Source organism: Ursus arctos, unplaced genomic scaffold (genome assembly GCF_023065955.2).
Source record: "Ursus arctos isolate Adak ecotype North America unplaced genomic scaffold, UrsArc2.0 scaffold_6, whole genome shotgun sequence".
In the NCBI taxonomy this organism is placed as follows: domain Eukaryota; kingdom Metazoa; phylum Chordata; class Mammalia; order Carnivora; family Ursidae; genus Ursus; species Ursus arctos.
The window spans coordinates 48,661,539-48,688,689 of NW_026623078.1; the positions used below are offsets into that span (position 1 = coordinate 48,661,539).

At 45.9% G+C, this 27,151-nt stretch overlaps 1 protein-coding gene across 1 annotated transcript in view; it reads left to right on the forward strand.

The window, feature by feature from the left end:
• Positions 1 to 27,151, forward strand: part of SDC2 (syndecan 2) — a 102,626-nt gene that overhangs the window by 70,135 nt on the left and 5,340 nt on the right. Inside the window, exons 2-3 of the mRNA XM_026495689.4 lie at positions 17,544 to 17,655; positions 23,445 to 23,578. Coding sequence (XP_026351474.2) covers positions 17,544 to 17,655; positions 23,445 to 23,578 — 246 coding nt within the window. The remainder of the gene's footprint in view (positions 1 to 17,543; positions 17,656 to 23,444; positions 23,579 to 27,151) is intronic.

Here is a 27,151-nt window from a genome sequence, read left to right on the forward strand (position 1 = left end):
AGGCCCTCAGTGCAGCATCTACACTACACCCAGGTGGATCTTTCTGGAAACACAAATTGGAACTTCTTGAAGGTCCCTCATTTGCTTTTGCAGAATAAATATAAATTCCCTAGTTTTTTCCCCAAAGCCCTTCAAGATCTGACCCTTTTCACAGCCTCATCTGACACTCTCATTTCTGTGCCTGGACATACACCATACCCTCCACTGTGTGGACCAGGACTCCTCTGAATTCCCCATCCTGTCTTGGACCCTGACATGCCCGTGTTTCCTGTGCCTGTGCCTCCTGTCCCCCCAGTCCCTCCACACCTCCCCCCTACTGCCCAGCTAGATCAACTCTCCTGCAGCTCTGTGGTCTTAGCACCTGGCTGCATGTAGCAGGCGTTCAGTGACTGAATGAATCAACCCTTGGCTTAAGTAGAGTGGCCAGCATCTTTAGCTTCGGGGGCCTCTCAAGTCTCTCACCTTTCTGGATGGTTGGCAGGCCTGGACCTAGGCTGGGTCTTCAGGGGAAGACCCTGGGTTGGTACCTGAGCTTACCAGGAAATGTGGAATCTGCGCCTGGGAACTTGGGGTGAAGAGAAATGAGATCACTATCACCACAGTTCATCTGCTTTATCAGCAGCAGCTGTCCCATCAGGAATTTATCTAGAGTTGCCATTTGGCTGTTCAGAATTTAAACCATAATGGCCCCTAGATGCCCCCATGCAAAAGCAGCTGCCCTTTCCCCCAAGCTGCAGCCAGCTAAGAGTGGTTACCTGTGGTTACCGGGTACAGAAATCGCCATTGGCTGAAAAGTAGCAAAGCCAGACCTACTTTCCACACAGGCTGTAGGATCTTACCCTCTTGCGGTAGGAACCACATCTGTCTATAGTCATCTGACAGCTTTTTGTGGAAGGTTCTGAGGTACTAGTCTGGTCTTCACTGTTCTGTGAGAAAGACCTTTGACTCCGCCCACCCTTATGCTTTACTTCTTTGGGAAACTCAAGAACCATGGGAAAATTATTGCAGTACGTGTGAGTTCTGAACAACTAGAAATCCAAGCCTTTCTCCGTCATGAAAACTGTGGGGATTTGCTTTGCTCCCATAAGATGCAGAGCCTGCTAAACGCTTGCTGGGGGTTGGGGGGGGGGGCTGGCTTTCACGTCTGATTGGTAGGTGTGCCTGAAAAAGAGCTCCGTGATCCACCTGCTTTGTGTCTTGTAAACGTATGCAAATGCAAACCTGTATTCTGGAAAATGCTGTGACCAGGGAAAAGGGTTCTAGGAGACTCCGTTTTAGTCACCTTTTTACTGAAGTGTAACAGTCAGAAAAGGACACAAGTCATGAGTGTGCAGCCTGAATTTTCAAGTTGCCCTTTTAATAGATAAATATATAATACGTTAATCATTTAGGTTTTGGTGCTACCACTAATTTGTTTGATTGAGGGGCTGGTGGGGATGGGGATGGGAGGGAAGATGAGAATGCTGTTGTCTTGACACGGCTGTCTGATAACCTTCCTGTTACTCCTGTGCTCAAGGAGGCAACATTTTGTTTTCCTGCTCGTAATATCTGAACCTACTCGCAGCCTATAATTGGTACTTCTAGTTGGAAGTTGAACCCCATTAAAACCTTGCATGTAAAAATGGCCGCTCCCATCTCTGTGTGTCGTCCACTGCCTATTTGTCCAAAGACGGATCACCTCAGAGTCTAGCTGTACATGCTGTTCTGGTAAGTTCCTTACCTTGACTGGTTTTGCTTTCTGCCCTTACATCTTCAAAGGTGGAAACCCTTTCTCTTTGGGGCTGTAGTATGTCTTTCAAGTTCATAGCTGCCTTTTCTTCTAAAAGACTCATCATCTCTCTCCCCTCCCATGCAGTCTTTTGTGGGTCCAGGTAGCTTAAACCACCTAACCACAGGCTGGCTTGATTTTTTTCAGTGAAGCTCAGCTCATTCTTCTTTCTGGTACGAAAGTTCTACTTTCTCGTCCCATTAGTGAGGAACTGTTTGCCGTATGACCAGCCTTGGTGTCTCCTGGAAGTTTTAGTTTGTTTTTTAACTGGTGTTTCCTCTCTTCCCCAACTTTTTCATTATGAAAATTCTCAAATATGCAGAAAAGCTAAAAGACTAGGACCGTCTCTTCCACCTAAATTTAATAATTTGGTAGCATTTTACCATCTTTGCTTGATTCTCTTTTATATAGATTCTTCTGAGTTGTGCTTTGAATAGTAAATTTTCGTCGTGAAGATACTTTGCCCCTGAATAGCTCAGCATTCAACGCCTGTAAGGGTGATATCTTCTATAGGAAAGTTAATGATGATCCTAGGTTATTTTCTAGTATCCAGTCTGGATTCAGATTTCCCCAGTTGTCCTAAGAAAGAATGTCTATTTTAGTTCTTCCTTTTGCACCAGAATGCACTGGAGTTTTTATCTCCTGCAATTTATTAATGCATCAGAGAATACCCCGATGATGGTGACAGCAAGGGGGGGGGGGACACGAATGGTGCAGCTCATTACTTAATACATGGACACGAACAAGCCGTCTTCCCAGGAGAGGACTGCACTTGGCTCTCAGCAGTTTCCTTCCTTGCCTGATGGAGCAGCGTAGGCAAGAATGAATGAATGGGCATGAATTCACTAAGCCCTCACCACGGTGAATGGACCATGTAGAACATCTAGAAATCTGGAAATGTCTCATTTGTTTGTTGAAGCTAATTGAGTCCGATGCCGTGGGGGTGAGGCAGCCAGGTACACACGTTGTTAGCAACTAGGAACCATCTCTTGTGTGCCGGTTTGCCAAAAACCTGTTGTCACTCTAGCAGGAGGCTTAGCTCAGGGCAGACTACTTGGGCAGGCCTCAGGAGTTCTCCAGGGATTTGGACTTCATGATAATTAATAGACTTTATTTGGTGGGGGCAGGGGAGGACTCTTTAAAATGTATAGAATAAATGTTACAGACTCCCCCAGCCTCCCCTTTTACCTTACTGTTACATTTGTGTACAGCTGCAATTATTGAGCCAGCGGTGGTACTCTTAGCTGTAGTCCGCAGTTGACGTTAAGGTTCCTACTTTATGTTGTACAGTTCTATGGGTTTTGACAAATGCATAAGCATTTGTCATGTATCTTCCACTCCAGTTTCCTACAGGATAGTTTCACTGCCTGGAAAATCCCCTGTGTTTCACCTATTCATCCCTCCCTCCTCCTCCCCCGAGCTCCTGGCAACCGTGATCATTTTACTGTTTCCATAGTTTTGCCTTTTCTAGAATGTCATAGAGTTGGAATCATATAGTCTGTAAGCCCTTTCAGACTGGCTTCTTTCACTTAGTAATATGCACTTAAGTTTCCTCCATGTCTTTTGGTGGCTTCATAGCTCATCTCGTCGTATCGGTGGATAATCGTTCATTGCTCGGCTGCACAATATTTTGTTTATCCATTCACAAGCCTTGAGATCTTATTTTTAAGCAAATGATAAAACGTTTCAGTGCATAGTAGGTGTTTGACAAACGGTTATTAAAGGACCTACTTAGATTGAATCCTTAATTTTTCTGACAGGTGTATAGTGCCCAGGGAGCCTTGTGATGGAAAGGTAATTATGTTGTTAGGCACCGGTTCCTCTAATGTGCAGTGATTGTTTAAGGAGAGCACTTGTCCCTCAGTGGTCGAGCCTGGCAGCGGTCACCGGCTTCCAACAGCAGTTTAAAAATTCTCTCCGGAACTGCACTGTCCAGTATGGTAGCCATTAGCCACCTGTGGCTATTTGAATTTAAATGGATTACAAGTAAATAAAATAAAAAACTCAGGGCCTCTGTTGCACTCGCCACACCTCCTGTACCTGCTAGCCCTGGGTGCCTAGCGGCTACCATTTTGGACAAGGCACATATGGAACATTTCTGCTCACACTAGTACATTTCAGCAGCTAGCCCTGATCCAGGGCATCCAGCTAGAAGGATGGGATTGGCATTGGTTGACCGGGCTGATTCTAATTCTGGTTTCTATTTAATGCTTGGGTGTTTGGTGCTGCAACAGTTTTACAGTGGAAGAGAGGAAGGTCAGACATTTGTTTGCTGGAGGAAAGTTGCTTTAAATAACGTGCTGGGGATAAAAAGGCTGCCCAGGCCAGTAAAGCCGTGAAATCCTCCTTGTGTGGTGGCCCCAGGAGGTAGGGCTTGACAAAGGTTCCGGCCCTTGATCAGCTAGTGTTAAGGAGTTTTACAGAACCCTCAGCTCTTGCTTATTTAGTTTAGTGAAAAAGCGGGGGCCTTCTCTAATTTGAAGGGTTGGGGTGGGTGTGGAGAGGGAGTTTGCAGATCGTATACCCATCCCTTCAGTAAACTCCTGTGGTCTTTGGATGCTGGGAATAGGAAACCTGAACGAGGATCAGATACTTACCACAGAAATCATAGCTCACTCCCTTGAAATTGAAATTATACTTACTTGGGAGCAAAGCAAAGGGCAGCTGAGTTTTCTTGTTTTTCTGCTTTATTGCCAGCTCTTGGGTTTGACCAGATCTCCTTTCATTCACGTGGTCAGTGCCACGCTGACACAGTGTTGTGGGCTGTCTATCTGCTTGGATTCCAGTTCTTTATTCATTTATGTAAGGCATTTTAATAAAGTTGTTTTTTTCCCCCTCCTTCTAAACAGGAGTACAGATAACAGACATAACATTAAACCGTGCTTTTCCTTAATGTCTAATCTGGAAATGGGCTGTTGAGGCCGGCAAGGATTTTTAATATAATTTTTACATGAAAATGCCAAATTGCTCTATCTGCACATTACAGTCTTAAACATTGACTTTTTGCCTTTTGAAATGTTTGTGTTTCTGAGAGGCCTAGTGTGGAAAGGCAGATTTGACAGAATAATATATCTACCATAATTCCTGGGAAATGACTTAAAATATTCTGGTATTTGGAAGTTCGGTCAGGATGTGACCACTTGGAATCATGACGGTCTATAAACACAGGCTTAGAATTGATAGTTTTCTCTAAGAATAGGCACAGGGAAAATAGCATATATTGTCTTGCAAATGAAGAATTGGAAAAGCTAGATCTCAAATGAAGACCGATTTCCCTTTCATCTTTAAGTTAGTGTCACCTGCTTAACGACTCTTAGTTCCTGAGGTTTAATCAGTATTTAATAATTATCGCATTTGTTCAACTGACTTTCCTTTCAGAAAACAAACGTGTTTTCCCTAGAATGAAAGGCAGGATAACAGATGGATTTCTTATATCGGCTATGGTTTTTATTGAATTTAAAAAAAAATATATTGTAATTTAGATAGGGTTTCATGTTAGCAAAGTCTAGAGAAATTGATTATGGTTTCTTAGCATGGGATTGTTTTCTTAAAAGCCATGAAAGGGGAAGGAATCAATATTAGAGCTTTCCGAGTGGCAGTTTTTTACAGAGTACCCCCTCCCCTCCCCAGCACGATTGATTACAGCTGCTTTTGTAAGAGATTTAAAAAGAACAATCTGTATTAAAAACATCATCTTTGGTACGAGCTTGAACAGTTCCAAATGGGTTTCCATGGGGGCTGCGCTGCAATGTGACCGCTTGGAGAGATTGTGGCCGTCCCCGGCGGGCCAGGGCAGCGAGGCAGAGGAAGGCTATTAGGTGAGGAGTTGCTGGCTTGCATGCCAAAGAGGTTGCCCTGGCAGCTGCGATCATTCAGCCCCGCATTCTTCAGCCTCCAAAGCAGGAGGGGCAAGAAGTGAGTAATTTTTTCTACAAGTAGTGTGCAAGGTTAAGTAGCAGGAGGAGAGTTGGAGGTCTGCCTTTATTCCAGAGCATTGGCCAAAGGCAGGTATGTCCAGCTGACCTTAGGAATCCTAGAAGCTGATGGCCCCCAGCTGTTTCCCTGAGGCCCATGGACTTGTCTTCAGCGGGCATCTCACATATGTGTGCTGTGACGGAGTTATTCTCAGGCTGCACGCAGATCTCGTACCAATGAAATAATAAACACTCTGGGTAGAGGGACTGTCTGGAGGCAGGATGCCTGGAGCAGTGAAGTTGATTAGAAATTGGTCCCATGTTGGAAGGCATGTGATGGAACCCAAGTGAGAAAGCATTTCTGTGGCCTGGGCCCCCAGGGTTATGCATTGGCAGTAAGACTCTGAGCTCCCTAGGAAATTAAGAGGTACAGGTGGCTCGGGGGGCTTGCCCCCTAAAAGGGGTGGGAGGGCCTTTTTATTGAGACTTTGTCACTGGTTATTTTACGGAGGCATTTGCAGGAATGGGGTGGTCCGTTACTTTGGGCAGAATTGAAGATCCTGGGGAATGTGGGAATTTTTAGAAAATAGTGTTAGGTTTAGCTTCATCAAGTTTTATTTAGCACTCTTGGGTGCTAAATCACCGCAGAGGCCTTTGGTACGGCTGGCTTTGGAACGGGTGGAATCGGCAAGCTGCTTTTATTACAGGATTCAACTTGGAGAAAAAACAAATTTCCTGAGATGGCCTGATGTATTTTGACTCATAACTATTTGCTTTTCTTTACCATATTTTTAGAAAACTAAGTGCTCTGTCTCTTATGAAATGGTGCTTATGAATGTGTGTTCCAACTGAGACTTAATTATCGCTAGTGAATTACTGCGAATCAGCCTCACGTGGGGGCAAAGAGTCACGACATGCTGTTTTTTAAATAGATATTCAGAAGCACTCCTTAAATATTTTTGAATTGAGCAGGTAATTGAGCCATCTTGCAGGCTCCCTCTTTCCCATCATCCTCCGTACCGTCGTGTCATGGCAGTATACAGTTGCATCGGCAAGGTGTCTGAATGTCCTCACATCTAGATTCTGATAGAGGTAGATCAGAAAGACGGACGGCAGCGCTGCGATGGGTTAGGTTACCTTGTGGAATTTTGGAAGTTTTGGCTGCATGTCCGCCTACCAAACCAATAACGTGTTTATTGTTGGTGGGGAAAACATACCAGTCTTTGTGTTCCTCTTCATTTGGCAAATACGTAAATGTTGTCTTCTCATGAATCAGTCAAACACAACACTTTAGCAGACCAACAGGAGCACTTTCTAGGATGCATTTGCTTCAAGATGGCACAGGTCGTGGGACTCAGGTAAACATACTCCGTGAAGCACGTGCTTTTGTCTGGGAGCTCGTGCTCCTGCCTCAAATGCCGTGGTGCAGCCTGGGGAGGCTCCGTCTTGGGAAATTTCATGCAGGGTCTATGGTGCATTTCATAACCGACTCTAATGACATCTTTAAATCTTGTCCTGGTTTCTCTACCAAGGAAACCATTTCTTTAAAAGCTGCTTGCCCCTCATTGTTTTGTTTTGTTCCCCCACTTGGTTAAAAAGTTTGGTCAAGAACAATTCCTTTGTACAACAAAAAGAAACATGGGGCCTGGGGCTATGAGTCGTGGGCAGAATCTGGGTGTTTATTTGCAGCAGATAGCAGGAGTGTGAATAATCACTTGGGCATACGGTGAGCTGCCACTGTGACTTGGCACGAGGTCTTCAAAGCCCACTATTCAGAGCGGCTGGGCTCTCATTTGCAATCAGTGGTCTTTACCACCTTTGTATTTATCCCCTTCCTTCTTTGTTACTTTTATTTGGGTAAGTGTGGACACACTTTCAATCTTCCAGGATAAGGAACCAGCCCAAATGTCATCTTTATTGAAAAAGTCCTCCTAGATCAGGTAGTCACTACTAGGTCAAGCCAAAGGCTTTCTGGAATCATTAAGAGAGGCTCTCCTTACAGACAGATAAGCATAGTAGAACAGACTCCGAAAACCAGGAGCAATGTGGAACATCTGGGGGCTCCCTTGGCATGTTGGTGCTGTACGCCCGTCAGGGCATGGTGCTCCAAGTTCAGGTTTTGGCCTCCACAGGCAGGGCCTAAGCTGGAAGGGAAACTTGTTCACTGAGAAACCTGGGCAACCTGACTTTGACAGGGAGCAGCTTCCTCGCTTTAAATAACCCAGGAGCCAAGAGTAGCTAATAGGATGGGTAATTAAACCCAGGAAATTTTAGAACCCGGAATCTTGTGATTTGAATATCCATTTTTTTTTTACTATACCTTTTACTTTTGTGACCTCAGATGAAACGATTCAGGAGTGGCCCAAGCACTGTCGGGTCATTCTGTGACACTTTTCTGAAGTGTGAAGTTTTGTTTTGTTTCTAATGCTTATCACTTATACACCTATATAATACCACGTTGCTTTCTTTTAGATTCTCGTTCTCTCTCTCTCTCTCTGTATATATACATGCACTTGTCCATGTTTGAATGCATGAGCTGTTGAACTTCTGAAAACGTACTTGTTTGTAGTGTTGATGTTTAGAAGTTGGTCCCTTGTTATTTGTGACTGTGACTCATTGGCTTTGTGCTTGCTGTGCATTTAGCACCATATATATGTGTACAAATGCAATGATAATATCGATTAGGAAAGAAATCACTCTAAGCCACCATCCCCACCAATGCACTCTCTTCATTGTGTGTGTGTGTGTGTGTGTGTGTGTGTGTATAACTCATGACCCTGAGATCAAGACCTGAGCTGAAATCAAGAGTCAGACACTTCATCGACTAAGCCACCCCGGCACCCCCAGAATGCTATTCATTTTCCATTCCCCTATCTGCGTTTGGCCAAATGGTATGAAGTTTTAATAGAGTTGTAATATTAGGAAAAATTAAAACAAGATATGCTTTTAAGTTTCATATGTTGTCTAAGTACTTCTTTCTCTTCGTTGCTGTGTGGGATGTGATTTTTAGTGGCCATGTTGAGAAAGCTAACACGTCAGATATAATTTAGAGAGCAACCCCCCCCCCATGATCGGCATTTAGTTGTCTTGGTGATTTTGCTTTAGTGTGGTAGTAAACACCCGAACTCTTCTTCCTTTTAGAATTTTTCCTTGGGATAATTTCTGAGAGTAGAAATATCTGGTCAGATGGTATAAAAGATTTCGTATCTTCTTAAAACACCTTAGCAGGGTGCTTCCCCAAGGGCCTATGCCAATTTCTGTTAGTTGGCGTCTGTTAAATGGTCTCTTTACAGGCCAGTACTAAAGTGCTCTGTATTCCTATCAACCTTCAAACCCAGAGCTCGGTGAGACCTCTGAAGTGCAGTCTGGGCTGGAAGTTGCCTCCATCAGCTGCTGCGGGCCTCGCCCAAGGTCCCTTCTCTGGCATCAGCTGGAGCCTGGGAGGGCGTGGTCTGCCCTTTGGACTTGAGGTCTTTCCCATTTTCCTGTCCCATAGGCGTCCCGTGGCATTCTGTCACCCCCGTATAGGGTGGAGAATATATATGTGTGTGTGCCGTGGGGCCTAAAGTTGCCACAGTTGAAAACCCTTAGAGTGAATTATTAAATCTAAACCAGAGCCTGTTGGCTTCTTGTGCTTGACTTGGAGTCTGTTCCACTATGGTAGTTTTTACAAAACACTTCTGAATAAGAAATAAATTCCAGATCTTTTTTTTCTCCCCGCTCCTGCCAAACTCCACCAGGAAACAGAATCTCGTTATTTCAGTTAGAATATATTAATACTGACCCTCTCCAGCACTTGGGACTTTTCAGGTTAGGCTCACACGGCTTCTATTTTTACTCTAGTCTAAACTGTGGTCATATGGATAACAAAATAAATACTGGAATATTCTAGCTTGGGAGGGGGAGAGGCAGCAATGCTTATAATAACATGGCTACAAACCTCTTGCTTTCCTCTGTTTGATATTCCAAAAAAGGAAGAAAGCACAACTTGGAGCACATCTGTAAGTAATGAACATTTTCCTTTTGTGCGTCATGCATGTTCAACAAAATCCCACTCAAAAGGCCCAGGCATTGCTTTAATGTACATTGCTTTGCGGAGCCGTATTTTTGTTGCCAACAAATTTAATTCAGGACAAAGGTTCTTCCCTTCTCTCTCTGGATTAGGAATCTGAACCCTTTACCACAAACAGAAGTAAGAATGGTTGGTGTGTGAATTAAAATAAAAACAACAACAAAAAAAGAATCCGTGTGTCCTGCCTCCCCGCCCTCCCCCGCTTGACTTCCTTGTTGCCTAAGAGGAAGACTGGTCTTTGTTTAGCGTTAGCAAGAAACCAATTTCAGGAAGAGTATTTTTTAAAAGACATATTGATTGAATTTTGTAATTCAAATGTTTCAAAATTCAAAAGCTAGGAAATCAAACTGCTTTGAACCACTTTCTGTTCTTTCTTTCTTTTTTTTTTTAAACAAAGAGGAAAGTTTCTACCATGAAGCACACCAACCCAGTGTTACCTTTTAAATGCTCTTCAGCCATTTAAGTGTTCTCCAAAGACGAACACTGTCACCGGCTCATTGGAGGCATCCTTAATGAGTTGGCACTTTCTTCTGAGGTCAGCACTTATCTTTATGGCTTCTCCTCACAGAAGGCAGAATTGCAGATTGCCCTTTTTAAAGAGACCAGGTAAGAGAACATTGATCTGGTTTTCCCAGATGTGAGATAACGAGGTAACTTCATTAAAAAGCATGGTTCTTTCCTTTCCCCAAATGGCTTTCAGGTTGGGTTAAGCCTCTTGGGGAAACGTGACCTCTTCTGCTCCTTGTTGAGCCTTTGTTGTGTGCTGGCTCTTAGAGCACAATGCTAGGTCTGGGATGCAGAAAACATCAGACCCTGTCCTGATTCTTGGACCTCTTCAAGGAACGTGCATTGTAAGTGGTGAGTGAGAGCCCTTCTGTATCGAACAGGAAAACCCCACCTGAGTGGTAATTCCGAGTGAGTGGTTCAGACTTGAAGAACTGTAGGAATTCTGTCGTCTGCCATGCCTTGGTTTGTTGCAAAAGGTTCGTGGAACCAGTTGGATTTCTCTATATAGTTGCCTGTGATTTTGCATTAAAAAAAATTTTTTTTAATTTGCCATTTTTGTGAGCAACCCTGACCAGTCCTCCTCCTCCCTCACGCTTCATACCTACGTGCGATTCTTCCTTCAGAAAACCGAATGATTTTTTTCAGAATTTGGATTCATGTTTCCTAATCCGTGGAAGTAAATAATTTAGGGGTGTACCTTGTTTTATTGTGCTTTTGCAGGGATTGTGGGTTTTTTGTTTTCGTTTTGTTTTGTTTTACAAATTGAAGGTTCGTGGCAACCTTGCATCAAGCAAGACTGTCAGCACTGTTTTTCTAACGGCATTTGCTCACTCTGTGTCCCGGTCACATTTTGGTAATTCTTGCAGTATTTCAGACTTTTCGTTATTATACTTGTTATGGTGATCAGTGATTATAACTCACTGAAAGTTCGGATGATATTAGCATTTTTTAGCAATATTTTGTACTTAAGTTACATAGATTGGTTTTTGGACATGATGTAATTGCACAGTTAATAGACTGTAGTGTAAACATAACTTTTACATGCACTGGGAAACCAAAGAGTTCATCTGACTCCCTTTATTGCGATGCTCGCTGTGTTGCGGTGGTCTAGAATCAGACCTGCCGTATTTCTGAGGTATGCCTGTAAACCCATTCCCCACTTTATGGAAGGTACCCTGAAGTGTTTCTTAAAGGCTTTAGGGGCGCCTGGGTGGCTCAGTTGGTTAAGCGTCTGACTCTTAGATTTCAGCTCAGGGTATGATCTCAGGGTCCTGAGATCCAGCCCTGCGTTGGGCTCCCTGCTCAGCAGGGAGTCATCTCCCTCTCCGCCCCTCCTCATGCTTGCACTCGCTCTCTCGAACACTCTCTCTCTGTAAAATAAATAAGTTGTTTAAAAAAAAAAAAACAAGTGAAACACTTTAGCTCTCTTAAGTAAAAGGTTTACGAATTATCTTTCATGTGTGACCTCACCTCTGACCTTGGATTTTTGCATGTATCTTATATAGGATGTTAGACTAAGCCTGGGACATGATTGGGTACCAGGTAGTTAGTCAGATGTAAACAAACCCTTAAAATAACTGCTTGTAAATACAACAGTATTTGCTTATAAGCTTACGTAACAGGCAAAATGTCACCTGTTCAAGGACAACAGTATCTTTTTCCAGCAATAAACATAGGGTTCTTCTATTACGTCTTTGGTTTGGATGGGACACTTGACAGAGATGAAGGTATTACTGAAATGAATAGCAATTGAGGGTCATGACTCCAGGCATCCTTCACATGGGGAACTTACAGAACATTAGGCGGAGAAGAAACTGTTAAGCTAGAACTCTAACTCTTCATGTAGAATTTTTGTCCCCTATCTATGATGCCAAGAATGCTAGTTCTGAAAGGCGTTAAATAGATATCCTGGGGGGAGAATTTCCATGGCCAAAGTTTGTAAGTGCTGCCATCAGGCAGGTCAAGGTGACTCACGCAGATCATCTCAGGACCTTTATTATGATTAGGAGTGAATCACAGGAAAAGCAGGCAGGGAGGTAGGTACAGCATGGCCAGCCATCTCAATGAGCATACATTTTGAAGTTCAGACTCGGATATGAATTCTGCTTCCCACTTCTGTGTGTTTTTCGGGCAAGCCTCATTTCCTTGGTCTGCAGTGGAGATTGTTGAGATGATTAAATGTGCCAGTGCTTATAAAACACTTAGCACAAAATGCCTGGCACATAATAAACACTTAACAGTTAGCTACAGCTAATCCTTTTGAACCCCAGGCTGAATGGCTCTGATATCCTCGTGTTCTGGGGAATTACACTATAACAGAAAGAGCCCAGAATTAAGTGTCCAGAGTCTTGGGCTCAAGTTTGAGCACCAACTAGACTGGATGATTTTAAGCTACTTTGCTCTGTTTCTTCACTTTTGAAACAAATAGATGATCTTGATGCCTGTAATGTCCAGTCAAGCTCTGAGATCAATGTTCTTTGGGCTCCACCTAAGCCGGAATCGTCAGGTTCATGTGAAGGACACACATAGCCTCTCTGAATGACTGTATGGGAGAAAATTTTAGGTAATTATTATTCATTCACAGTGTATGTTAGCTAGCAACAAAATAGTTTATTAAGTCATCTCTGGAAAGATAGGCTAAAGTTATAGCCAGTTTGGCACTTTGTAATCACCATAAAAATTAATATACATTTGAGTCTAAATTGGGACTAGATGTGCCTTAATCCTAAAACTAAGAGCGTCATCTAGGTGTTTGTTTTGTATGATGTGATATGTAATATTAGGCCACGTGAATATTTTATTTTTGTATCCAAAGGCTAATTTTCTGACGGTCCGTTCCAGGGATGTCTGGTGTCCATAAATAGTTAGATTTTCTACTTTCTGACTTTGTTATTAACCTAAGTTGAAACCGTAAACTGAATTTTACACCTGCTGCTTTGAGCTTTAATTATCTTGACCACTGTTGACTGGTTTAAGGCAGTTAGAGGACATTCCTCCGGTAGATAAGGCAGTGTATCTTTCAAGGAAGACCTCAGATTTCTAAATAACCGATTTCCACACCGGCAGTTTGAAACATAATATTTGTTTGAGGTAGGCTTTATCTACGTGAGAAAGTCCAATACGTAGATTTGTTCAGTTGCTGTCTCACAAATAGGGTGGTGCTATTACTAAAACCAGGATCGGGGCCCTGGTCTTTTATGTGTTGAATTAACATTTCTCTGTTCATTTATAGTACAGATACCATATGAGTTTGGGCTGAATCATTCTCTAAAAATACTGTTTTCATCATCCTCAAGCATGTAAGGCCTAGATCACCATTGCTTTCCTCCATTTCCCATCCTTAAAGGAGTTTATTTCCTCGTGTAGGCCTCACATGAAGGCCGTCGGCGTGCCCAGGTCTCTTGAGTTGGCCGTGGAGCCCGGGGCTGGGTAGAGGAAGTGGCAGCCGCCGACACCATAAGTGCCAGGGAGACCATACGGGGAAAGCACTTCTTTCAAAGCTAAGGCATTTAATTTCATCCTGTAGGGGACAGAGAAGTAATACAAGGTTTTAAGCTGGGAGTGATACGGTGACATTGAAGGATGGTCTGTCTGCAGACAGTGGATTCAAACACAGAGACTTAGCCAGTGGCCAAGTAGGGAGGCCTTAGTAATTCACGGTCCAGGCCCAGTACGATGAGGTTGCTGCCGGTTGGGGGCGGAGAAGGAGGGATGGGGTTAGGGTCGAAGCAGGTGTGTATCTTGCCTGCTTTCAGGCAGGGGTACAGCGCCGAGTCAGTGGTGCGTTCTCGGGGAAGGACGGCCTCCTCCTTGGAGACCCTTCACTGCTCCAGGTTCCGTGGCTGAAGGTGGCATAAAGCATCAGCTTCTGTCTTGGTTTGCAGTAGATTTTCCTCCTCACTGTACCGCGTGGCTTTCCGCAGCTTCCCTTTGCTCTCCCGTAGTCACATCTTGCATCAGCCAAGGGGGGAAAGTCTGAAAGACCAGCTCTATTTTTCTTCCAGCTCGTACTCTGAGCCCTGTTAGCCAACAGGATTGGCACAGCCTCACAGAAATGGTCAGTCCCAAATTAAACAACCCCGTTATGAAATCCTCCGGTTGGCCCGCTGCTCCGTGCTGCTGGGCTGTGCCTGCGCGAATTTTCTCCCCGTTCCCTTAGTCCAGTGGCTCTGTCTCATTGAGCAAGAGGGTGCTTGGAGTGTGTCCTGGGGCTTTCTGCTTAGCAAGGCCGTTTGGCTAGGTGTAAAAGCGGTCCTCTTGAGCCCCCCCTTTTCATGGCTTTCGAGAGCCGCACATCTTGCCCCAGGGGAGTGCATGTGCGCAACCCATTTGTCTCCCCAGGCACGGGGAGTGCAGAAACTCTTTCAGCCCGGAGTGCAGTCTCCGCAGAAGGCATTTGTCATGTTCGGAAAGGTATTTTGTTGTTGTTTCAAGGAAAGACGGTGGAGGTATTCTTTAAACATTATCTGCTACGGAGTGAAAAGGGTCCTGCTTGTTAATGAATTGGACTCTGGAAGGATTTTGGAAATTCCTCCTCGGTGCTTGGTGCCCCTGACCTCAGAGCAGGAGAGAACGGAGTTTGATGGCACAGTTATTTGCACGACACTGGAGGACGGAGGAGCCAGATACCCAGAGTGGACCCCGAGTGGCCGAGGGCAAGCCTGCTGCCCCAGACGTGCCCGCGCTTCTACCCCGAGTCCGAGTCCTGTAGCAGCTCAGGCCGGACAGCGTCCTCACAGGGTTGACCTGGGGAAGTCAGCGGCCCGTCAGGCTACCCGGCGTGCTTGAACTGTGAGGTGGCCAGAATCCCCTGGGAGATGTGTTTGGCGTCTCTGCCTGTCTGTTGTGACAGATGTGTCAGAACAGACAGCTGGCTCGCCTAGTGAATAGAAATTCAGTTTACCCATAGGGATTAGATAACTTAGTGTTACCATGCCACCTCCAACTTCTTGGACAGAGCCAGGAGGAAAAATGAAGTCAATATTAAGAAAAGACAATAGGTGTCTACTGTGTTAAAAGGTACTTTGACTTACGTTTCAGACTCTAGGTGATGCAACGTATGTGGGAGGTTTGGGGCAGACCATCTCCCAGGCTTAGAATGGAGAGATTTTAACTGCAGGAATCCTGGCGCTCCTGTGACCATGTGTTCACTCTGAAACCGGAGTCAAAGGCCAATTTGTTTCTAGGTCATCTCAATTGACAAGTATTTACTGAGTACCCATGCGCTTTGAGAGAGGCAGGGAGCATGCTGGGTCGTTGAAGACCTGCCTTCAGCAAGTTCTGCTCAGCTGAGGGGCAAGAGAAAGGACACATGAAACCATGAAAACTAGTAGAGTTGAGGGCTTAAACTATTCAGAGGCTATAAAATCCAAAATTGCAGTTAACAACTAGAGGACATCCAGGGACTGGGGAAGTTAGAGCCTGTTTCATAGGATCTGAGAGAAAGAATGAGAGGGTCCTCCAGGTGACATTCACAGGACAGAGTTTAACATCAGCAGGACGGAAAATTGCTTTGCAGTGTGAGCCCCAACAGCCCAAGCAGCATTTACTGAGCACCTACTATATATATGTGTGTGTGTGTGTGTGTGTATACACACACACACACACACACCCCAGGCACCGTGATTGTGGGGAGCTGGGGTGGACTGAAGAGACATGTGGTCCAGTCCTGGCCCTCAGAGCAGCGGAGAGTCGGCTAGGGGTCAGTTAAGTTGATTGTAGAGCTGCGGAAGGCTCAGCTCCTGACATGGTTCACAAGCTTTGGGAATTACTGCCTGGAAGGGTGATGATGGCCTCGGAAACCAGTGTGGTGCAGGATGGCCTCAGGTTGCAGAGGTCAGCTCTGACCGTTGTAGCAGAAAAAATGCCACCACACTCTTGGCTCAGGGTGGTCACTCATTGTCTGCCAGCCAGCCCCTGGAAAACCGGTCCCGAAGGTTTCAGTGCTCCACGCGCCGGCGTGGTAAGCTCACACAAAAGAAGCTCCCGTGCTTTTCTCTCGGCTGGCACGGAGGCCCGGTGGAGAACCTGGGGCTCGGGTTTACAAGGCTTCAGCTTGTCTAGGCAGCCGCTGAAACACGAGAGAACATAGTGTTGTTAAGGAGGGCTGGACCCGTCTGTCGTCCTAGGAAGGTTCCAGTCAAGGCGACCGCTGGAACACAGAGTTTTATTTTAAGAGGAAATCTAATGAGAGCCAGTATAGTAAGGGAAACATTTCTTATAATTCCTCTTAGGAGCAAACATTCAATTTAATATTTAAAAATAGGACAATAATGAATGTTGCCTGTGTCTAAACACAAATGTTGTTTAGAATCTGACAGTCTGCTTTGTTTCTGGGTTTTCATGAGATACTGGTGGGAAAATATCAATTTACTAAAACCATTTAAAAAAATTATATGTCTACTCTGCCTCCAATTCATGTGAGTTACTTACTCTTCTGGCAGGATGAGGTTGAATTTTCATACGAAAACGCTTACTGAAGAGCTAAGACGCTGTGGAGCTGGCATACTTCTCGAATGATCCCTCTCCATATGAAGTGTGTGATTTGCTGGTTCCAAGTGCCAGTAATATAAAAAGAATGTGCTCATGTGGCTTTATCTGCATTTGTCATTAAGGCTCTGCTAAGCCAGTGAACCCTAGAAGCAGGCTCGGGGTGGACTTTGGCTCTTGTCGGATGAGCCCCTTGGGGACTGCTGCCTGGAGGGTGCCCTCCCTGCCTGGCGTCTGCACGGATCCAGGCTGCCCAGACACCTGCAGTGACAAAGCTCTCAGCGTGGTCAGGCTGCAAACGTTTGGTGGGCCTTGATGGCTCCCTAGGTGACGATTTGGCCTAAGCGTGGTCATACCGTTGTATTCATCCCCAAGGAAGTCTTAAATAATCTGAGTGTTTGGTAGTTCTCCAGTAAGGGAGCCTCACAGTGACTTTGTGACAGAGAGAGCGCCCGAGCTGGCTTATATCTAGCACTGGGACCACCAAAACTCAGACAGGTTTAAGGGAATATAATGAAATAAGCCCCTGATAGGTGCTTAGGTCTCTGAGCTGTTCCGTTCTCCTGGATTAGGCTACAGAGGCTTCCCTTGGGGGCAGGGGGTTTGCCTCTGGTCAGCCTGGGACATAAGCCATGTTATCGGAATGTCCTGAGGAAGGGGAGGGCCGGAAATGTGGGTTCGAAAGACTGGAGGAGAGAGGGGTAGTCACCGTGGTATAAACCGGAACAGTAAGCTGAGTGAGCGTGTTTCTTGATCGCTCGCCATCCTGAATCCCTTCTCGTTCTTTTCTCAGAGAGCAGAGCTGACATCTGATAAAGACATGTACCTCGACAACAGCTCCATTGAAGAAGCTTCGGGAGTGTACCCTATTGATGACGACGACTACGCTTCTGCATCAGGCTCGGGTAAGGCTGGCTCTTCCGTGAGCGCCTCTGTTCTTCATGCTTACACACGCATGTGCAGGCGCACACACACCCTCCTGGAGCCTATTTCAAGGAGACAGGCAGGGTGCACAGTGGTTAAGGACACACCTTGGGAGTCAAAATGCCTGGATGCAAGTTCTAGCTCTCCGCCGCTTGAGCTGTGAGATCTTGGGCATGTGTTTGACTTGGCTGAGTCCCCGTTTCTTCCTTCATAAAATGGAAAGTGATAGTGGTCTCTATGGCCTCGGTGGTCGCGAGCCCAAAGGGGTTAACACATCTACAGCTCTTAGAGTTCGGTGCTTGGCAAGTAGTCAGTGTTCTGTTAACATTACTCTTAATTTTATTACAAAGGCTCTCGGAGTGATAAAAGTGGGAAGCCACCCTGAAAGAAATCCCTCAGACACGAGTTTCATGAAGCCACCAACCCTATGTTCTAGATTATGGGTGGAACCAGAAAGAGTTGTACCTTCTTACTCAAGAGTAGGAGGGAGAACATATCAGCCAAGCAAAATGATGATACAGTGATATCCTGACTCCCCTAGTGTATCTGTTACCTATGACCCCAGTAATGCTGTGTGGCAAACCACCCCAAAATGTAGTGGCCAAAAACAACAGTCATTCACTAGCTCCTTATTCTGCAGGATGGCAGTTTAGGCCGGGCTAACCGGACCCCCTCGTGTGTCAGTGATCAGCTGTAGGCTGGGTTTGCAGCTTTACCGATTTTGGTTGGGCTCTGTCCCGTCTCTGGGGCAAACTTGGCTCTGGTCTGCACAGCTCTCCTCCTCCAGTGGGCCAGCCGTTTGTTGAAAGGAGGATGCAGAGATCCCAAGAGAGCGAGCAGAAGTGTGCAAAGTCTCTTGCACACTAGGCTTAGACTTGGCACAGCATCCCTACCACATTTTATTAGTCAAAAGCAAGTCACAGGCCAGCCCAGACTCCAAGTGTTAAGGAAAGGATGTGCCAAGTCACATTACAGAGAGGATGTGGATACAAGGTGCGGGGAGTGAAGGATTCTGGCATTTTTGCAATCTACCGTACGTGGTAAATGTTTCACCTGTTCCAGGAATGGCCCCCCAAGAAGCTGGAGAGGAAGAAGAACTTGTGCGTATATTGAGCGAATAATCAAGTCAGGAATTTGTGGTCGGAAGTATGCTAGGAAAGTCTTATCCAGAACCTTTCTTGCTTTGAGTTTTCACTGTAGATTCAACAGATGGTAAAAGTTCTGCTGAACATAGCTGTCTGAACTCAGACTGGCCTGGGCCTCAGGATGACCCAGAATAGACTACAGTCAATTGTCGAGGTCTGCTGTATAGAAGTGAGTGTTTTAAGTTGGAAAACAGCAAGTCTGAGAAAGACGAGAGAGGTGATGGCTGACCTAGTAACAATGAGCTGACAGTGCGATCTGAATGTATAAATAGCCCTGGGTATTCTTGGGGAGGTGATGTGTACCACACATGCACAATGAGTGTGGGAAGAGTTGTTCTCCGTAGCCCACAACACTAATAATATCTTTCACTCATGGCACCTCTTTTTTTCCTTTAGCACCTCAAAAGTGCTTTGTAACTATCTTCAAAATGTCCCAAGAGGTAATAAATATGGACCCCTTTTTTTCCCATTTCGTAGATCTTAGAATCCAAGAGTTGTTAGATCTGTAGATGTTGTCCCAGTCATTTTCCTGACTTCTGCCAAGATTGTCCTGAGGTTTAATATCAAGAAAGCAGGAACATCGTCCTGCTTCTCTGCCACATGCAGGTGGAAGGAGCTTGGAGCGGCTCATTTGAAATCCAGAGCACACGAATCAGATAGAGCTAAGCCTTCAGTGTGCAGCCACGTTGCTGTTACCTTGGCTCCAGCCCTGGGCAGAGCATTGCTGCAAAGAAGCACATCATTCTAGACTTTGGAGAGCCCCCTGGCACTGCTTAAAGGTATATTGATTTACAGCTTAAAGTAGTAGAAGTTGTAACTAGGACTTGTAAAGCCCTTACAGTGTGTCAGGCTCTGTTCCTGTTCTTCCAGCATCCCTATGAGGACAGATTGTTACCACCTCCTGTTTTCACATGGGAAAGCCCAAGGCTCAGAGAGGTTGAGTAACTCGCCTCCGATCACACTGTTGGAGAGTAATGGAGTGGGGGTAAGGGCTGGGGAGTCGGACTTGAGAGTGTGTCCCTTTTTGCTCCTTTGTTGACCTGCCTCCTGTGTCATAATACGCCACTCTAGAATTAGGGCGCCCTGCCTCGTTGATGCCCAGTCTCAGCTGGAAATTGGGGTGCCCCAAGATTTTGGCCAGTGTTCCCTCTGTCCTCAATCCTATCTTAGCTATCTAGTGGAAAAGCAAATGGACCAGAGGAAAATGGCCAGAGGCCTAGAGGGTACTTCCCAGGTGAAGAGACGGGACCAGGCTATTTGTGTGGATTCAAGAATGGGCATTAATGACTATGAACGCTCCAACCATCCACTGAAATATTTCAGAGGTGTTCACGGTACACCAGACATTCTGCTGTGTCCTTGGGACCCAGAGATGAGAAGGACTTGGTCCCTGTCTTCAAGGAACCAAGAGTCTGAGAGAAATGCAGAAATGAGAAAAAATAACTGTACCACCATGTCATGAGTGACATAATATGGGAAAGTGCTGGGCAACAAAAATTTGAGAGTTAAACATAGAGTTCTGGTTAAAAATGGTAGGTGGAACACACTGCCTTCCAATGCCCAACTAAGCCAACTAAAGGAGTTGATCCTCAACTCACAAGGACACGAAAACAGTAGAGGAGACAAAAGCCACGATGTTTTGAAGGCTGGGAAGCCGATGGGTGGAGAAGAGGGGATGACTTTGATTCTAGGCAAGGAAGCGTGAGCAGCAGGTTTCCGGGTGGAAATGGGCTCCGGGGTGGGATGTCTCAGGCCAGGGGAAGCAGTGGGAGCTTGCAAGTCAGGGATGACGGTGATGTGACCCAGGGGGCTCCCAGGTCTCTGGTTTGGGTGGGGTGGGGGGACCATCTGTCTGAATAAAGATGATGATAAATACAGTAGAAGAGCCACCGGAGGCCATCACTCCTCTGTCTCTGGTGGAAGAAGGCCAGCTTGAGGGCATTTTCGACCTTACAAAAATCTCTCTCACAACAGGTCCTCCTATTTTGGTGATTGGTTATTTGTAACTGTTATGAACGAAGGGCATCTTGAAAGCCCTTAACGGAAAACTTTTCATTTTGGCGTTGGCAAAAATCTTTTTGTAAGGAAATGATTCATTGTAGGAACGAGTCAAGCATATTACGTGTGAGGCTTTGATAGAAAATCAGGTGGGCTGATAGAAAGGAGCAGTGTGTTTCCGGAGCCATCATTATTAATGGCATATTTACGTGGACTGTTTTAGGTGCACAGTGCTTTCCAGTGTCACAGGCAGACCTCTGAGAGTTAGTTATGATCCGCACGTGACACGTGAAGACGCTAAGACTCAAGCATTTCTCACCCAAGGTCACACAGCTAAAGATGCTAGAACCAGTACTCGGTTTGTTTTTCATGCCAAATCCCATATTTATTTCAAATATACCCTCCCCTTTCTTCTCTGTACGATGAGTATACATGCTCAAGTTAAAGGAGATATTGAGAGAATAAAATAGTTTAAAATGTGATGTTAAACAGAAATAAAAGCAACACTGTCACAGCTCTTGCCCTGTTGCCAGCACGTCACCGCTTCTGAACGGCTCGTTCCGTTACCTTGATTCTGTGAGGAATGCGGAGGTCCTCCTTCCTCCTTCCTCCTTCCTCCTTCCTCCTTCCTCCTTCCTCCTTCCTCCTTCCTCCTTCCTCCTGAGGAGGCGGGTAGTTTGAGTTACAGAGCTTTGCGTTTGAGTTGTTACACGTTTGAGAAATGATCACCTTAAAAAGAATGTTGTATTCGAATGTCAGAAATTCTCAAATGCTATTCTGGTAAGAAAGCAAAAACAAAACAACAAAACAGTTAGTGCCCAGGTAGCATTTGGTGGTTAGTCACTCATTGAACAGACATTGGATCGGAGCCTGTATGTGCTGGGGAGTCTGTGAGGCCCTCAGAGCAAAGCAGAGGCTCTCGGGCCTTCCGGAGCATCCAGTCTAGCGGGGGGGACTTCAGTCAATAGCCTGCAAATAACTACATGACCACAGATTTGTGGTAAATGTACTTAGGCTAAGAAAGGTGGTACTAGAAAGCCATTTAACAGAGGACTGTGACATAATATGGAGGGGAGGATGAGATGGGGAATGACCTTTGTGCTGAGGTCTGGAGGTGAATTAGGAATTAGCCAGGTGACAGCTCCTGGCAGGACATCACAGGACAGACGGGAGGGGGAAATGATGCTTGAGGAAGCTGGAAAGGTGGGTCAGGGCTGGGCTCTGCAGGGCTGGGCTGAGGCATTTTCTTTTCATCTCAGGAGCAGTGGGGTGCCATTGTAATGGTTTTAAACGGAGGATGATGAGGTCACAGCCAGTCTGTGGGCAGTGGCCTGAGAGGGCAGGAAGAAGGCAGGTCAGTGGCTTGTGGACAGATTACAGTGGCCTGGATGAGGCTGGTGGCCTTGGGACTGTGGAAAGGTGTTGAAGACGTACTAAGAGTGGAGGTGATGGATTCGAGGTGGGGGTAAGGAAGAAGTCAGACTTGTGATTTATAGGACTGGAGGGGTCTGTCCACTGCCAGGTAACACAGGACGACAACCAGGTTTGTTAGGGGGACAGGGAGGGAGATCATGGCTCTGTTTCGAACATGGGTGGACAGTACCTTTGAGGCCTTTGGGTGAAAATGTCACGCAGGCCAGTGGATATGTAGGTCTCAACTTCAGAGGAGCAGTAAGCTAATGATACAAGCGTGGGTGTCAGTTGTATTGAGATGGTCATTGAAGCCAGGACTGTGAGCGAGGGAGAGAGGGGAGAGTAAGAGGCAGCCTAGGGCAGAACCTTAAGGAACTCTGATACCTTGCGTCCAGGTCCAAAGAGAATGAGTCTGCGAAGGAGACTTAGAAGTGGCCCAAGAGGGGTGAGGGAGAAAGCTGGGAAGTCAAAGCGCTCGAAGCCCAAAGATAGCATATAAAGGAGATGATCATTGACCAGTGTCCGTGTCATTGACCAGTGTCCCTGTCATTGACCAGTGTCCGTGTCATTGACCAGTGTCCCTGTCATTGACCAGTGTCCGGTGGCACAAGGAGGTTCCATTAGACGGGGGCCACTCTGGAAAATGCCTTAGGATATGGCAGCGCGGAGGATGTTGGTGACCTTACTAACAAATGTCACCGATAGCGTGATGACGGGGGAGATCTGACTAGAGGGAGGACAGCAGAGCGGATTGCTGGTGAGGAAGGGAGCTGGCAAGGACCCTCAAGGCCACTGGAAAAGTCTGGCTATAAAAGAGAGGAGAAGAGGGAGGCGCTTCCCCTCCGACAATAAAGGGTCTGCTGTGGGAGAGTCTGCCTTTCTTGTTGTTTTGTCGTGTTTTAAAAGGGAAAATGAGGAAAGGCAGAAATCTTGTGAGCAGAGAGATTTGAGCAGGAAGTGAGAGAAGAGCTCCTTGAGAGCTTTGGGGATGATATTACCGAACAATGCCAGGCGGCCCGCAGATCCGGTCTGAAATCACTTCATCGCGGTGAAAACGGCAGGAAGGTTCGTGCGGGATTCTTGGGGAGCAGGTAGTTTGAAAGTACCTGGCCCTGTCAGCGTGCACCCTGCACAGCACCCTCGGCTCATAGAGACACCTGCGTTGGGATCCCTGTGCTCCGCTCACCTTTGCTTGTTGGGGGTTTTTCCCGTAGGAGCTGATGAGGACGTAGAGAGCCCGGAGCTGACAACATCCCGACCACTTCCGAAGATAGGGTTCACTAGTGCCGTTCCAAGAGTGGAAACCACGACACTGAAGACTCAGAACAAGATACCTGACCAGACGAAGGTGTGTGTGTTTTGCATTGTGTTAGCGGGTTCTTGTAAAGGCTTTTCAGAATGGCAGAGAATGTTCCTTTTGAGAAGCCCCATTGAAAATGATGTGAGAACCCATGGTCTTCTCATTATGTTGCAATGAATGGCTCTTCCTTACTCTGTGATCGTTTGGACATGTACCCACCTACGACTTTTTTGCTGTGGTTAAATAGACTTTGTTCTTCAGAGAAGTTTTAGGTTCACAGCAAAACTGGGGGGGGACGTCCAGAGAGCCCCCATGTGCCCCCTGCCCCCACACGTGCACAGCCTGCCCCCTGTCAGCATCCGCCCCGGAGTGGTACGTTCGTTACAGCCGATGAAGCTACACTCATTATTATCGCCCGGAGTCCATGGTTCACCGCAGGGTTCCCTCGCGGTGCCGTCCATCCTGTGGGTTCTGGCAGATGTGCCATGACGTGTCTGTGCCGTGCGGTACCGTACAGGATACTTTCACTCCCTCAAAGCCCTCCGTGTGTTGGCTCCTCATCACCCCGGCAAGGACTGATCTGTTCACTGTCTTCATAGTTTGGCTTTTCCAGAATGTCATAGAATTAGAACCATACGTGTGTGTAGCCTTTTGGGATTGGCTGCTTTCTCTGACAATAGGCATCTAAGGTTCCTCGGTGTCTCTTCCTAGCTCGGTAGGTCATTCTACCTACGACTTTTGTTACCCAGGTCTAGCTTATGTACGGGTATCTTTTATAGGGTGCTCCTCTGTAAGGATCTCACAGCCCGGTGAAGACGCAAAATACGTTCTGTTTACTTGGGCTTCAGCCAAGAAAATTTGTTTTCATTTCATAAAGAATTTGTTCTGAGTTGAAACCATTGTGAACGTTATGCTTGCTGAAACAGGTTATGGAATAAGGACACTCCAGGTCCCCGTCTCATTAAGTTATTTCTGAACGTCTCCTCAGGCCTGTCATCAGTGGTGTACAGACTTTGGCCTCTGTCAGTGATGAAGTGTGTGGTTACGTCCCAGTATATTCATTTTGAGAGCTGAGTTATTAAGAAATAAGGTCTTTGGATTTAGAACACAGCAAAACTAGCTAGTGAAAACTATGAGACTGCTGATTTTGGCCTTCTAATCATCATATTGTAATTAGTTGACTTACCCTTATGCTACCAGGTGAGCTATTTAGGTTGGAAAATGCATATGAAAGTCTGAAGAAGGGCGCCTGGGGGGCTCAGTGGGTTAGGTGTCTGGCTTTTGATTTCGACTCAGGCCGTGATCTCAGGGTCCTGGGATCGAGCCCCGCATCAGGCTCCATGCCCATTATGGAGTCTGCTTGTCCCTCTCCCTCTGCCCCTCCCCCTGCTCCGTACACTCTCCCTTGTGCATGCCCTCCCAAATAAATAAAATCTTTATTTAAAAAAAAAATGTCTGAAGAAGGCCTAGGCTTTAAATCCTGCATCTGGTCAAATTTCTTAGCTTCTCCGAGCCATTCCTCACAGGTCCTTGAGAAGATTAAATGTGGGCGCATACAGCATGGCACGTGAGACCCAGTAAGCCTCCTGTAAGCCTCCACTGAATTTGGTCGGAGCTGTGGAGACCCGAGGCAGTTCACCAGTGAGCGTGCAGAACTGCAGTAGTAGACTTTGTCGATGGTCCACGGTAGCAGGCTGCTCCTGAAAACCTAGAAACACAAGTGTCCCCTTGGAGAGCTCACCCATCTGTTGGTCAGAAATGAGATGCTGCCAAGCTCTTGTAGGAGACAGGATGCCGTCTCATGTCGATAGCGACATGTTTTCTCTGGAGGAAGAGGTGCCCCCCTGCAGGTAGGAACACATGGGGGCTTCCCACGCTTTCATCTTCCTCCCCTTGTCAGAGTGCATTTGTTTTCCCTCGCAGCCCCAGTGTGCCCCCGTGAACAGGTGCCCCCTGTGTGAACAGGCTAGTGAGGGACAGAGCCGGATACACTTCTGTGGGTGTTCAGTCCTCTCCAGATTGGAGCGCGCTCTGCAGGATTAAGATGGGTCAGTTACTGTTAGTGGCAACTGACTTCCCGGGCCAGGTGATAGGGGAACACAGGAGAAGGTCTCTGAACCTGGAGGCAGGTGTGCCTAGCATGTGCTGGCTTTATACATGGTAGCTGCTCCATAAATGTATGAAGTTGAGTGAATGAAAGGATGGGAGAGGGGGAGAGACGGGAAGTAACTGGGGTAACTGATGGTAGGATGGGGAGAGGGCCCTAGGAGCGTGTGCAGCACAGGCATCCAATGTGGCCGTTGAAAGATGCATTTGGTGTTACCACGGTTTTATTTGACCCCTTGTCATGACTGAATCTCTTGAAGTCGGTGACCATCAGGACCCACTAGCTTGAGGCAGGAAACTCCATTTTGGCTTTCAGTGGCAAAGAGTTGGTTCCTAAGCAAAACCTAATTTGACAGTAGAGTTCTGGTCAGTTGACAAGAATGGATTGAAAATGGATTTAAGTTTTTAAAAATTGACTTTAAGGAAGTAATTGTGTCAGATCTAGATAAAGAAGATCGATGTTCGGTGGATGGGCTCAGAAATTCAGAATCCCCGAACATTTTAACATATTTATATTCCTAGTATCAGTTGTATTCAATGGAGTCGTCATTCATCTCTTCATGAGAGCTTTATTAAATGCTACTCATTATGTGTCAAACATTAGTCTACGTACTGATAGTAATATTGATAATGAATATTATTAATAATAGTGATTTAATTTTCTATCTTATAGTTACATGGTACAACTAAATTAAACGTTGCCTCTAGGATACCATTAATGTAGACTGCTTTCGAAATGGGTCTGACAGTGGCATCAGTGTCACTGTTACAGATATCCTATCTGGCTTGTTGTCAATTTATGTGACAGAAATGAAAAGAACACGGTTGTTTGTTGAAGCAGAGTGTTGCTCACAAGCTTCTACTTCTGATACATTTCCAAGGCATCAAGTCATCCAGACAACGAGACGTGGATGCGACAGATTCTTTCATTGACTTCATTTAATCATCTATGGTGCCTTTTTGTAATTTCATTTTGCACATATTTACAAGAGTTAAGGTATTTCAGATTTAGCTCCATATACTGTAGAAATAATTCTTCTTCATCAAACCCCTGCTTCTGTACAATGAAGTGTGTCAATGTAAAGAATGAATGTTCCATCCAGAGCATCTGGAAGCTTGTGCGCTGGTGGACTGTCCCTATAAGTGCACGGTGGCCCCAGCTCTGTGGAGACCTCCTATCCTCACACCCACAGACCCCTGAAATGCAGGCCCCTTCCTGGCTGCTGGATCAGAAGCTAAGTTAGAGGGAATTGTGTCAACTCTCACAAATGATTATAGAGCTTCGAGAAATCTGAGGGGAATTCATGGGATTCGCCATAATAATGGGACAAAAATGATATGAATAAGTTAAACTCAGTCTCGCATATCACAGTGGCTACTGTGTCCATCTTATGCACCACCACTACTGACAAGCCCGAGTATCCACCTGGTTGACTTTTCTCTTCCCTTTCCTAACCTCCAGTAGCAGTGCTACTGAGCAGTGACAAGGATACTACATGAGAACCGAGAGAATCC